Source organism: Embiotoca jacksoni, unplaced genomic scaffold (assembly GCF_022577435.1).
Source record: "Embiotoca jacksoni isolate LCO1_2020_lvr unplaced genomic scaffold, fEmbJac1.0.p SCAF_30, whole genome shotgun sequence".
In the NCBI taxonomy this organism is placed as follows: domain Eukaryota; kingdom Metazoa; phylum Chordata; class Actinopteri; family Embiotocidae; genus Embiotoca; species Embiotoca jacksoni.
Genome location: NW_027185382.1, coordinates 1,251,506 through 1,264,133, shown reverse-complemented (window position 1 = coordinate 1,264,133; position 12,628 = coordinate 1,251,506). Strand labels below are relative to the sequence as shown.

Sequence of the window (12,628 nt, the reverse complement as noted above, 5' to 3'; positions counted from 1 at the left end):
AGTCCAGTACCTGTTTCCAGACCTCCCAGCAACAGTGTCACTTCTCGTCTAATAATACTATCACCTCAAATTTAGAGCCATATTGATTTCCTGATGTTGCAATGCTACATGTAGCATCTTTAAATAGCAGTTAGGGCAACCCAAGCTAATCTAAATCTCAAAACTATTTTGCTCGTAGCATCCATGGCAGGCAAGTGTGGCTCCTAATAGTCTGTATTACACTCTGTGCCTCAAATCACTGATTATGATGCATAAACAGGCACTTTATGGCACGCTGTATGACTTTCATCTGATTGTGTTTTCTTTAGAGTGTACAGATAAACGCACATTTGGGAAGTTCGTGGATGCATGTGTAGTTAGGTGAGTGCGTGCAGCAGCCGGTATCCCAGCATGCTGCGAGCTGACGGATGTTTACGAGAGGTGGGATGAGAGGGCGCTATCAGCAGTCAACAGACACGAGCAGGAAGGAAGCGGCTTTAATTAGTTTGCCCTGGGAAAACAAAAGACTCATTGACTTTGTAATGCTATCATCAAGCGTATCAGAATACAGTAGTCGGATAACATCGCAGCAGAGCAGATGCATGCTGATATGCAGTGTGATGACATCAGTCCACCAGTCAGTGCTGATGTGGTGCATGAAGCAAAGCACTTGTACAAGAAGCTGTCCAAGAGAGTAGTGATGAAATCATAAGAGGAGAGCCTACATGTTACCAAACCTATTAGTCTTCATTTCTATGATGTATGACTGGCACCATGACCTGTCCTGAATGGTGATGAATCCAGGGATGCATTCATCCATCCATCCAAAGACCAATTTAGAATCACCAGTTAATCGAGCATGCATACAAATACAAGGATGTAGATAGAAAAATAAAGACGATTCTAACATGTCGAAAAGAAAGCTCTGCACATGCAAGTGAAATGCAATTATGAAACAAAAGGCTGCTTATTGTGGGGCTAGTTTTGACATGTTGGGAGTTAATCTTATTCACGTTCTTGTCAGGAGTTAAGAAGTCTCAACAAGCTGAAAAAAAGAGGATCAATCCAAAGAATCATCGTATTTTTAATAATAACATTGAAATATTTTTCATTTTCCAAGATTTTCAAGCTTCTAAGCTTGAAGTGCACTTAAGCAACAACATTAGCAAATGCCCCGCTGGCTAGTTTTTAGAGGCTAAGAGAATACAAATTCACAAGGAGCTACAAGCGAGTCGACTCATGCTTGCTCTTTACTGTCCCTACAATACCTGGGGCCGCTGCCGACATTCATATATCAGTGTTGGCGGTCCCATTGGCCCCAGGGCCTTGTAGCAAGAGCATCTGCCTTTATTTACAGTTGACAGGAGGTGCTGCTCTGAGTGCTGTACTGTAGCAAACACCTGCAAATGTCCTGATGATGACTCCCTCCAGTATTGTTCTAAAGGTCAGAAGGTTATGAAGATGACTCTGAGTCTCTGTGGTTACTGTACGTTTGCATCCAGAAACCATATATATGTGCATATAAAAATGGTTTTCAGGGAGTGAGAACATTAACATTGCTTGAAATTATTGTTGCCACATCACTGATCTAGTGGCACAGTCATAAGAGCAGACTGCTTCCTGAGAGAAAACACAGACGCAGACTTCGTAACCACACATCTTAAATTCCTTCAAACACCATGTCTCAGTGTAACTTAAAATCTTCACAACAGCTCCCATGACCTCATCCATATATGGCTGGTGCAGCTGGAAGCCAGACTAATGCAGGCTTCACATGCTTTTTTACCAGCTCAGACGGATAAAAGTGCAGGAATCTCAGAGGCCATGCCACACGCCTCAGCGTTGAACCGGACTAACACCTGAACTTCATCTGTCAGTAACTGTTTATGCAACTCCATCTGGAGGATCTGAAAATCTGAAAGACAAATCTTGAGAAATAAAAACCTGTCTGATCATTTTCAAGTGTTATCTGTCCTTATCTGGGCATCTTTCCTTTAGCGTTATCTACCACAGTTTTAAAACTAAAGATTTGAATTGATGATTCATGCTGTCGTCTTGTCCCAAAAAGCCAGTTTATTTTACACTGTCATCCGAATTGGTATTAAAATGCACATAAGTCTAAGTTTTAGATGAATTTCTGTCATCTTTTGCCTCAGAATTAAAAATACTTAAAAATTCTTAAAAATACTTTAACCCACTCTCCATTGTAACCTAATGATATGCTTGAATTCTGACTTTGTCTGATTCCATGTAAAATAAAGCAAAGAATGCTGACCTAACCTTTGACCTCTGCATGAGTCTCCCCGGTCACCTCCCAGTGATCAGCAGACCACAAACAAAACTCTCCAACAGGGAGAGAAACGAAATCAAAGTGGGTTTAATCTTTTAAAACAGGGAGCTTATAATCTCACCGAGTCACGAGGGGCGTCTGGGAAGCCAATGAACTAGAACAAGGAGTCAACTGAGCCACCGGGGGGCCTCTCTGCAATCTCCACCCAGCCAAAAGGCATCATTAAGGGGCAAACGGAGGTGAGTTAAGGCGGGTGGTTGTTGAATTACAAAGGTCAAATCTCTCAGGTGAGGCCCGACAGCTTCGTGGAGCTGCCACCTTCTTTCTTGATCTCCTTCCTGCTCATCCTGAGAGCGTGGATCAGCGAGAGCTTTAATGATTTCAGCGAAAGTGTTGCTCAAGCACTCAAGTGGGTTTATATGGAAATGGGGAGTGCAGGATATCAAAGCATGACTCTCAAGCCCGGTCCACTGAGTTGAATCTTTGTATAATGAGCTAAGGTGCTGCAGTTCAAGCAGGATGGTGATGAACTCTTATTTTTATTCACTTTCACAAACTTCAAACAGGCTGGAACAAGTATCCTCACAAGAAGAGGAAAACGATAACTGGCTTGCTCAGCAACCTCATGTGCATCTTGTCAAACAGCAGGGACAGCTTTGCATTTTAGTGAATTTGAAGTATTAGTAAAATGTTACCTGACTCTTTCCCTCACATTTTTGCATTACTTTTTGATTCTCTCAACTTGTGAAAGCTGTTGTACTTTGACAGATTTTCACCCTTTTAACTCTAACTTTGTAATTATTGCTCTGATTTTAGTTCATCTTCATCCTAGGTGATGAATCATGTGTTTGCAACTGTGCATAAATCATCTCATTGGCTCCAATAAATACGTCTGCCATTGGTTCGACCACACTCAAAATTCCTCAAGCACTCCTCCTGCCCACACAAGAGTCACTGCCGCATTGATGGCAGTTTGCCTGAGAAAGTAAATTCTTCACTTTCCAAATGGGGGCCAAATAAGGACTGGAGCTCAAACAGCCCCTTTGGAGGGATTTATACATCGGCTGGGCTTCTGTTTTACTTGGAGGGCTAATAAATACGCCGAGCACTGTGATGGTGGAGAACTTGTTCCTTCCCGCTTTAACATTTTGACATAATGTCAAGTGTGTAATGCGCCGTGTTCGACTGGGTGGCAGTGTGTCGCTGGCAGCGGCAAGCTGGCAGTGTCGAATGCCGTCAATGGTTAAATAATATCGTATCTCGACTTTAAAAGGACACTTAAATCAAGTTGTAGTAAAATGATAGCAAAATAAATTACTCGGGCTCAATCCTGCCAAAACAGAAAACAGCTTGGGAACATTTTACCACTAAAATGCTATCTATAACATCAAAAAAGAGTCACTGTATCAAACTCATGGTTCAATATCCTTTAAAAGAGAATATCCACTCTGTAAACATGTTATTTTGTCTACTTGGTGGATGTCTAAATTTGGACCCAAACACTGTGAAGCATGCCTTTCAGTCTGGGTTGAGCCCTGAAGATCTAACTGCTATTTTAGAGAACACCCAAACAGGATGGAGAAGGATGGCGTGTACACAGACCTTCTCAATAATTGTTTTTGTAAAGTAGAACACGCTGCCTGCCAGCCATTTCCACTGACGTCCATCAATGCTTAATAGCTGAACACAAACAGGGTCTTTCCACAGCATGAAAACCATCCTGTGATGGTCGGACAAATGACCAGACCGTGACTGGATGAAAACACACCCTTTGAAGCTCTTCGGAAATTCTCAATGACATGAAATCTACCAAAGCCCCCCTAAACCCCCACCCCGTCTTTTTATGAGGAATCTGCTGTCTAAATCTTGTGGATAACACAAGAAGGGGATATATTTTTTCACAAGAGAACAAAATCACTTCCACATGGTTAACACACCATAAATAAGCATAAAAATCGTCCGACAAGCGCAAGTGTTTGCCTCGACCCTAAATGGTTCAGACAAAGCATACCACAACATACAGGAGGTTATTTACAATGAGACTCATCACAGTGGATTGCCTTCTTGTTTCAACTATTTTGATTACCAGTGAGCTCAGTTTTGTGTCCAACAAAGGCACTGACATTATTTCACCTCGAAACCGACATACCACTGTTTGGTTTGAGGCACAAAGGAACTTCATAAAATCGACGCGCAAGCGGCCAGAGACCATGGATCACTGAGGAAGCAGCTATTTGATCACGGTCAGGCCACAGCTAGTGGTGAGCGGGCTCTGGCTTGGCTGCTTCACCTCTTGTATGGTTACAACCAACTCACAGCGAGCTACAGACGACAAAATACGCCATTAAACAAGGAAATGATGAATATCAGATGTGCAATTATGGCTCACTTTGGACACAGGTTGAAAACCTCCAAATCTGAAAGCTCGTCTTGGAGTTTTATTCATGACTGCATATTATAAATGTTAGGTCATTTATTCTGGTTTTCAATAAATGGCAACCATTTCAATGGCACAGATTTAAAACCAAAATCTCACCTGATTTGCAAGATTTTGGGTTTCCACTGGTGGGAAAAAAGTGCAATAAAAATGCATGCCGTTCTGTAGCACTTCAAAGGCTGCGTTTCTTTGGAAGTTAAAAAACAAGCATGTTTTCATCATTACTGGATTGAACCGATGTTGGACGTTGCTGATGGGTCTGTTCCGCACTCTGTTCGCCTATCAGTTCCTGTTTAATTAGGGGTGGCTGCAGGATGCTTTTTTCCTCATTTGACCACTAATAGCACAGTGAAGCGAGAATAAAGAACCAACGCCAAGCCAAAATCATGATATATATACATGCAGAAAAGTGCAATAAAATAAAGGCCTACTAGAAAATAAGAATTCATTCAATTATATCTATGAAGGCGTCAGTTGATGCTTTTGTCTGCACTTTTCTTGTAAATCTTGAAGCAGATTGTTTGAGTTAGTTTGGAGTGAAATTTCCCTTTAATCCAAACTTGCTTTTTGCTTTTCCTTGCCAACCTGTCACTTATTTACAGAAATAAGTTAGTGGGTAGGCCAAGTCTCTACTAATTCAGCCGTGGCCTCTTGTGTGGTTGCGTGTTAAATGCCATCCTCTCTGGTCACTACTTTTATAACACTTCGCAGCACATACTTTGGAGCTGACGCCACTGGAGGATCTTGTAGTTTTCACATTTTTACCAGCCACACTTTCTGTTTGTGTGCTCTTCTCATGAAGCAGAATATCTTCAATCTGGAAAACAATTGTGATGCGTGACAAGAAAATACACTCTCTGTCTGCAGTGACACGTGAGAAGAATTCCTTCTTGGCAATCAAAGTTATCTCATTTTAACCTTTCAAAATGATTTTGCAATTTATGGTACATTTCTTTTGAGGTCGTCAAGGGTTCACTTCTCTGATGTTTCATCTGTCCTGAGGGAAACTAAGTATGTCATTAAGGCATGGTGGACGCTGGACTAAGGAGACCAAAAGTTCAGGGGGGATAAATCTACAGGGATAGCAGCCTTTCTGTAACTTTCTGAGAAAATCTTCAAGTTATGAAATGTGGAAGACATGAGGTAGGGTTTTTGGAAAGGTGGAGAAAGTGAAAGAGAATTTCCCTTGAGACATAACCACTTTAAAAAAAAAAAAACTGTCATGACAGGGCAAGAGCATCAGCTTCAATGTTATGTAATGTCTTCAAATGAAATTCCAAAAGTACTCAAGAAAAACAGACCGCAGTCTAAAATGCGTGTTGTATTTTGGGCCCGTTTGGAAATTGCATTCCTCTCTGTTGTTTTGGCTCTTTAGTGAGAGACAGGAAAACACAAGCCTCACGACCTCTTGGCCATTCATGTTTAACTGCCATCTTTATGTTAGCTCAAGGTCAGAGGTGAATGATTGCCACCATCAGTCTGCATCGTCTCTCGGAGAGAAAAAGTGAGAGAAAGTCTAACTAAAATTAAGAAAAAAAAAGAAGTCCTTTTCTGCTTGACCAACTGCCCTACTTTACTTCTTGTAATGCCGAAGCAGATGCAGGTTATGCTGAGAGAGAAAACACGTGTTTGCCTGCTGTGTTGACCAGTTGCTCCCGCTCTCTCTCCAACTCTGCTGCCACAAATCACTACTCGTCGGGTCGTGAAGGGCTGCCGAGCCTCAAACAGCAACTTAAATTAACTCTGTCTGTCACGTTCCCATGGGACCGACTTTCCCATGAGTGTGTGGCAGACTAGCCTGCATCCAAAACATGTAGGGAAAACCAGCTTCAGCTGACATTACATCCAAGAGCCCCTCTGTGTTGTCGCTGTATAACTCATGCTCCTGCAGCCATGTTTATGAATTAAAAACTGTAAAAGTCAGCTTGAGGTCCTCCTCTTGAAGACCCATTTTAAGAAGTTCAACATATAAACCATCCATGCTGGAGATGGAATATATTGCCAAAAAATCTCCCGATGCATCTAATAATCTGCTCTTACCTGCACACCGGTGCCACTTTTTCTCACGCTCTCCTCTCTCCCCTTCTGCCTTGTCTCTACCTCTGCATTCTCCCTGCCTTCACACCCCCCTCTAGGAGAGAAGGAGGGCAAGAGAGGGAGTACCAAATACAGGCACTTTCCTCCTCCTCCGCCCCCTCTGTCAAGGCCCTGCCAGCTCCTCCCAGAATCTTCCCGTTTCCTTGTTTTCCCCTCCTCGTGTTCCCTGTGCCGACGGTGGTTGTGGCTCTCTGGCTGCTGATTACAGGCTGGTTGCACACACCTGCTGCCCATCACGTCAGCTCAGTAACAGCGGTAGGATGGCTCTTGCTTCCGCTTGATCTAAACCCGAGTGTTTTCCTTTTGTTTTGCTACTTCTGAACTTTCCCCAGCTTTCCCTTTACTCCTTTCCATGCCTTATACCTCCAAATCCAACCATCCAGAACAATAAAAGCTTGTGTATTCACCTTACCTGTCTGAGTCCTGCATTTAGGTTCTCCCTCTCGTGCAAACTTGCGACACCCTCTTGCTCAAAACAGCAGTAATCCCGAACGCGTGCCAGCGAGCTACTGAACTCGACTCTGTGTTTATATCTGTGTGCACATGTGGATGTCTGCGCAGCGTCTGGACTGGACCAGGACACACTCTTTATACTGCTGGCTCTGGTTCCTCCTGTCAACTGCCAAGAAATGTTGAAACACACTATATAAGGCCAAGAAAGTGGCTTGGGGCTCCTTTCGATTCCGGTACCCAAAACTAGAGAGCAAAAGTGGTCCGGGGGCAGACAGTAACTCTATCCCTCTGTATTCCTCCCTCTGCTAGCCCACTCTGTCTATTCCTCTCTCTCTCTCTCCTCTCTGTAGCTGTTGACACATGCTTAACAGAGAGACTGAGAGGGAAAATGGGAAGGGACGCCTCTGTTGTTTCTTCACTGCAAATAATTGTCATCATTTATCAGTATTGACTTCTAGAAAACCTATTTTCTGAAGATGTTAGCTTTGGCTTCCCTTCCTCATTGTTTGGGGTCTCGGACTTCACAAACAGTATTTAAGCTGTAACACTTACAGTCACAGCACTGTGACGTGCATGGAGCAGGGCAAAGCTATAACCTCCGTGAGTATGTATGCAAAGTTACCGCTCTTGGTCCTCAAACTTGAGCAGAGAGCGCACATCAAATATGTGGAGAACAAACAGACATTGCAAATCTGGCAAGTAGGGGTGGTGGGGAGCCACGGTTGTTTTGTTTAGGGTGAGAAACTTTCAACACACTGTGACCAGGAGCAAAAAATCCTTTACAAACACAGAAATGTATGAATATGTTATGGCATTCCTGTTGTTTGGGGTCAATGAGTCCACAGTGAGGTTAAACTTTCTTGTTAAACCTCTTTTGAGCGAACTCCATGAACAAACTCCAATATAAGAAAAACAAATAGACATGTTTAAGATATGGGCGGAGCACACAAGAAGTACTGTTAACAATAATCACAGATATGGAGCATGTGAAAATCCATCCTCCTGAAAGTTTTGATATCTCTGAGAATGCAAACAGAAAGAATTGCCTAAAAATAATGAAAACAAAGCAGCAAGAAATTCATCTTCGAGCAGGAGAAAAGTTACAGCTGTCCTGAATATAAAGATGGACACTGGCTCCAGAACAAAAGATCAACAGACACCCAAAAATCCTTCTCTTCTAAAATACTTGTAGGAAAATATTTGCTCGCCTCCCGCTGGGTTTCGAGCTCTCGGGGTGAACTCGGCTCGTGACCTCCAGACGAGGACTGGTAAATTGGGCCATCAGTCATCTGCTAGCACCCGGTTATTAGGCCGTCGGTACCATTTGTCTGCCAACGCTATCTCCCAACTACCGTGCTGCATCTATACTGCTGAAGGGTGTTGCTATGGAGACATGCTGTGATGGCTCTTTGATGTGACGTGTTTGCGCCGGGGAAACAGGCTTGCTCTGTGAAGGGGCTGCTGAGGAATGAGGAGGCTTGGCTCTGGTGCATTTCTATGTGTGTGTGTGTGTGTGTGTGTGTGTGCACGCATGCGTGTGTGTGTGTGTCTCATTTTCTCTCTACCTCACCTCCACTCTCTCTCTCTTTCTCTCGTTCTACCTTTTTCACTTTCATGCTTGGATGGTTACTCTCTTTTCCATGCCAACATTCTTGAACGCTCCTCATCCCTGCTTCTATGCACGTCTTACTGTGTTTTTGTCCTTGCTCTGCTTTCTCACTTTTGGAAGATAAAGCAGATAAAAAAAATAGAACCTTAGAAGGAAAAAAACAACCTGAAAAACACCACTGAAAAGTTATGAAAGACTGTTCAGGGAAAAATTCTAAACAAGGGAATTTGAGGTCACCTGTTGCAGATTGATTTTTAAATACATTGTTAAAAAATTGTTGTTGTTAAAAGGGAAACATCGGTCTTTCGGGAAATATGGCGGGCATTGCATGAATTTGAATGGCAGGTGAGGCAGCAAGGGAGCAAAATGCAATGTAAACAAGCTTGTCCTGGAAACCTGGGGCTGTGGGTTAGGGGTAAGATGCCCACCACGAATAGCAACTTTCCAAGTTTGAATCTAGCAAACAACATCTCATTGATGCACAGACTTTGTCTCTGTTATTACCAAATAATATAAGTATTATTTTCTTTTCTTTTTTATTCTTTTTTTCTAAAACATGTAACACTGAGCAAATCTCTTATTTGTCTGCCTTTTGTTGTCTTTCATGTGTGGTTTCAAGTCTCCCATTTTTCTCTTTCTACCAATCAGTCAAAAATGTTGATGCACAGACAATGTCACACTGCTAATTTACATAAATAGTCCAACTTTTACAGTATGTGATAAATCGGGGCTCCAGCCGTGCGTGTTGTGATATTAAAGAGCTTCTGGGTTGCATTTTATGGAGCGTGTCATTTACCAGAGGTTTAATTAAAGGCTGCTCCCAGTTTTCACACATCCACACATGTTAAGGGTGTGGATTAAAATGTTAGGATGCCAGGATTAAAAACCTAGACCTCAAAACACTTGACCTCGAAATTCTGCACCGGAAAAGGCCTGGCTTAGTTTAAATCAGGCTTAGCTGTGTGAGGAATGTGCCTGAATGGACCCAGAGACAAAACAACCTGCTTTAGAGTCAGTTTTTTACAGTACTAATAGTATTCTGTTACACATAGAGACCCTGAGAGTTTTCTGATAGCAGTATAAAGTATGGCAGGGCACCCTGACTCTCTCTAAAATGCTTAGCTGTTTCTTCCACATCAGTGCTCGTGTTATGTAAGCAGCGAGTGAGCTCAGGCTGACTGACAGGGATTTCGGGCCACTAGAGATGAAACGGGACCGTCTGAGTCTCCTCACAGCAATAATATCCCCTTGATTTTCTTTCGCATGACAAAGGAACTATTAGATTTTCTAAAAATAGAAACTGGATTGCCATATCTGCTTCGGAACCTTAACAGCTTTAAGACAAGGATGCACTTTCGAAACTGGAGGCTGTTAACAGATTGTCAGGGAGTTTCTTCTCATTTTTAAGATAACAAGCAATAAAAATGTGAAGTATAAATGCATGAACAGGAATATGCTCTTTTGATTTTTAATCTTATAACCTCTTTGTTTTATTTTGTTCTTGGACTGCAACCATGACTCACTTCCTCATCATCCTGTTTTACCCCTCCTGCTGGTCCAAAATCTGTGAACATCTACAACTGCAGGAAGTGGAAAAAGCCTGATTACGAGAGCACTTTGTTCGGCTCCAGCTGATAGCAGCTCTGGGTAAACAAGTCGTGGGATTTTGAAATGTACAAAAACTTGCTGGTGTTGAGTGTGGCTGCACGCTTGCAGTCAGAGATGCTCTCTAAATCCAAGAAGCCAGGTTACACATCAGCAATTCTCCACGCGGTCCAATTCTCTCCTACTGACCTTTGCTGTTATAATTAGGACACAACAAAATGCTTGAGACACAACGAGTTGCAGGTCGGCTGCATGGAGATTATTAAAAGTTATTTCAGATGTAATCTATTTCCGCTTACTGGTCTCCGCTACAAACTCTCAAATTGGAAAAACGGATTTTCTCCTGGATTACAGAAACAGTAAATAAGCCATCATCTCAACTCTGAATCCTCAAGGCCAGACCAAACAGACACGCGTGAACACGCACTGTCAAATTTCCCCTAATTTGCATCTATCTTGTATTCGTACTCCAAAGTTCTCCAAACAAATTTGTCTTGCTGCAGAGGTAGGATTGCAGCAGCATCACATATGTCAAACTGAATCACATGAATCTAAACACAAACATGGAAACAGCATTTCATAAAATGAAGCCAGGTTGAGACAGAAGCATTCTCCAGCGTTGTTGTTTACATGAGAAGTATTCAAACTTCTTGTACTCTCACTCAGTCTTGTCCAACCCCTTCCCATCATTCCTCTCTACCCCTACCTTTCCCTGCCAAACCTCGCCTGTGTCTTCCAACCCGCCAGCCCAGCGAACAGAACAAACCACGGCAGCGGCATTCCAGGAGGCTCCTCCGAGACATGGCAGGGGTAAATCATAAGGAATAATGAGGGCTTGTTTCCATGAAGGGTGAGAGAGAACTGAGGGCTTACAGACGCTGTGATATCCAGTCAACACAAGAGGACAAACATGCATGCACGCATGCACACGGATCTGTTTGCATATTTCTGTTGTACAGGTGCCAAACTGAACCCCGAGCCCAGGCAGTGGGATTGTGTTGATCTGCAGGAGATCTAAAAAGTGGAAGGGGTTGCAAAACTCTTCTGTCACAAATGAAATATGTACTGGGCACAAACGAAGTGAAAGCCTCTGCACACCTGACTCCATTGCAGGTTGGCAAATAAACTGTCTGTTTGCAGTAGGTGTTTAGATGCACTGAAAAAAAAGTGATAAAAGGAGCATGAATTTTGAGCCAGAAACACAAGTCTGAATGAATGATCATGTTGCTCAACTAATTCAAATTCCAAAATATTATCTAATTTACGACAGCAAAATTTCCCGGCATAGCTGAAAACGCCCGAGAGAAACCGCAGCCTGAGAGTCAGGTATGAAGAACCAGCACAAGAGACTCCTGTCTCACAGAGAGCCTCTGTATCCAAAACCAAACGTTAGGTGTCCGGCCAGATTTCGGGCAGAATCCCAGCCACTGTCCCGACAAACCTTCGCCTCAAGACAGACACACATAACAAGCAGACTGAGGTCACCAAAGTCTGTCTTCTACACGCTGCGGGACAACTACGAATCCATCGCCAGTCTAGAGCATCCTCAGGGCTCCAACAACAGACGTCCACATCGAGACGGTTGTGGTCGAACAGAAAGAAAAACAGAAGATGAAGGGGAGCCAAAAACTATCAGCTTCTCTTCTTCATTACTGGACATCTGTCTTTTGGATGTTTGCACTGACATTTTCATAAGCTTTAAAAAGTCCATGATTGAGCTGCTCGTGGTTACAGATTTTAAAGTTTAGCAGAATATGGCTAATTGTTCCAACGACAACAAGATTGCAGAGAAAGTATTTGATGGACTTTAAAGGTGCAAGAAGTCTATTTCTTTTACTGCCCAATTGAAATAAGTGTCATACTGTATCAGTTTTAGGCTTTCCACCCCTTGCAATTGGAGCAACTGGTCATAAAACAGTAATGTCCTCAAAGTAACCAAAAAAGTGAAAAAGTAGTTGCATTAGCCATAAATATTTATTGATGTCAATCACAGCCATTAACACGACAGACTTTTAATGTTGCAGTTTCTCAGGTCACCAACAGAGGTCAGTAAAGGTCACTGAATACTTCATAACACTGGTAAATGTCCAGCAGTACTCTCTGTTAAATATCATCTCTATACGGGATGGTCTGCATGCTTTTTAAAACTTGTATAATT

The 12,628-nt window shown here is 42.7% G+C and overlaps 1 protein-coding gene across 12 annotated transcripts in view; it reads right to left on the bottom strand.

The window, feature by feature from the left end:
- Window positions 1-12,628, bottom strand: part of tns1a (tensin 1a) — a 77,675-nt gene that overhangs the window by 40,392 nt on the left and 24,655 nt on the right. For 11 of the 12 annotated variants that reach the window (XM_069163959.1, XM_069163963.1, XM_069163962.1 and 8 more), the window contains exon 1: window positions 6,747-7,052. The exons of the other annotated variant lie outside the window; for it this stretch is intronic. In XM_069163959.1, the coding sequence (XP_069020060.1) occupies window positions 6,747-7,037 (291 nt within the window). In that variant the 5' untranslated portion in view covers window positions 7,038-7,052. Of the gene's footprint in view, window positions 1-6,746; window positions 7,053-12,628 lie in introns of those variants that run through there. 12 annotated transcript variants of the gene reach the window in all.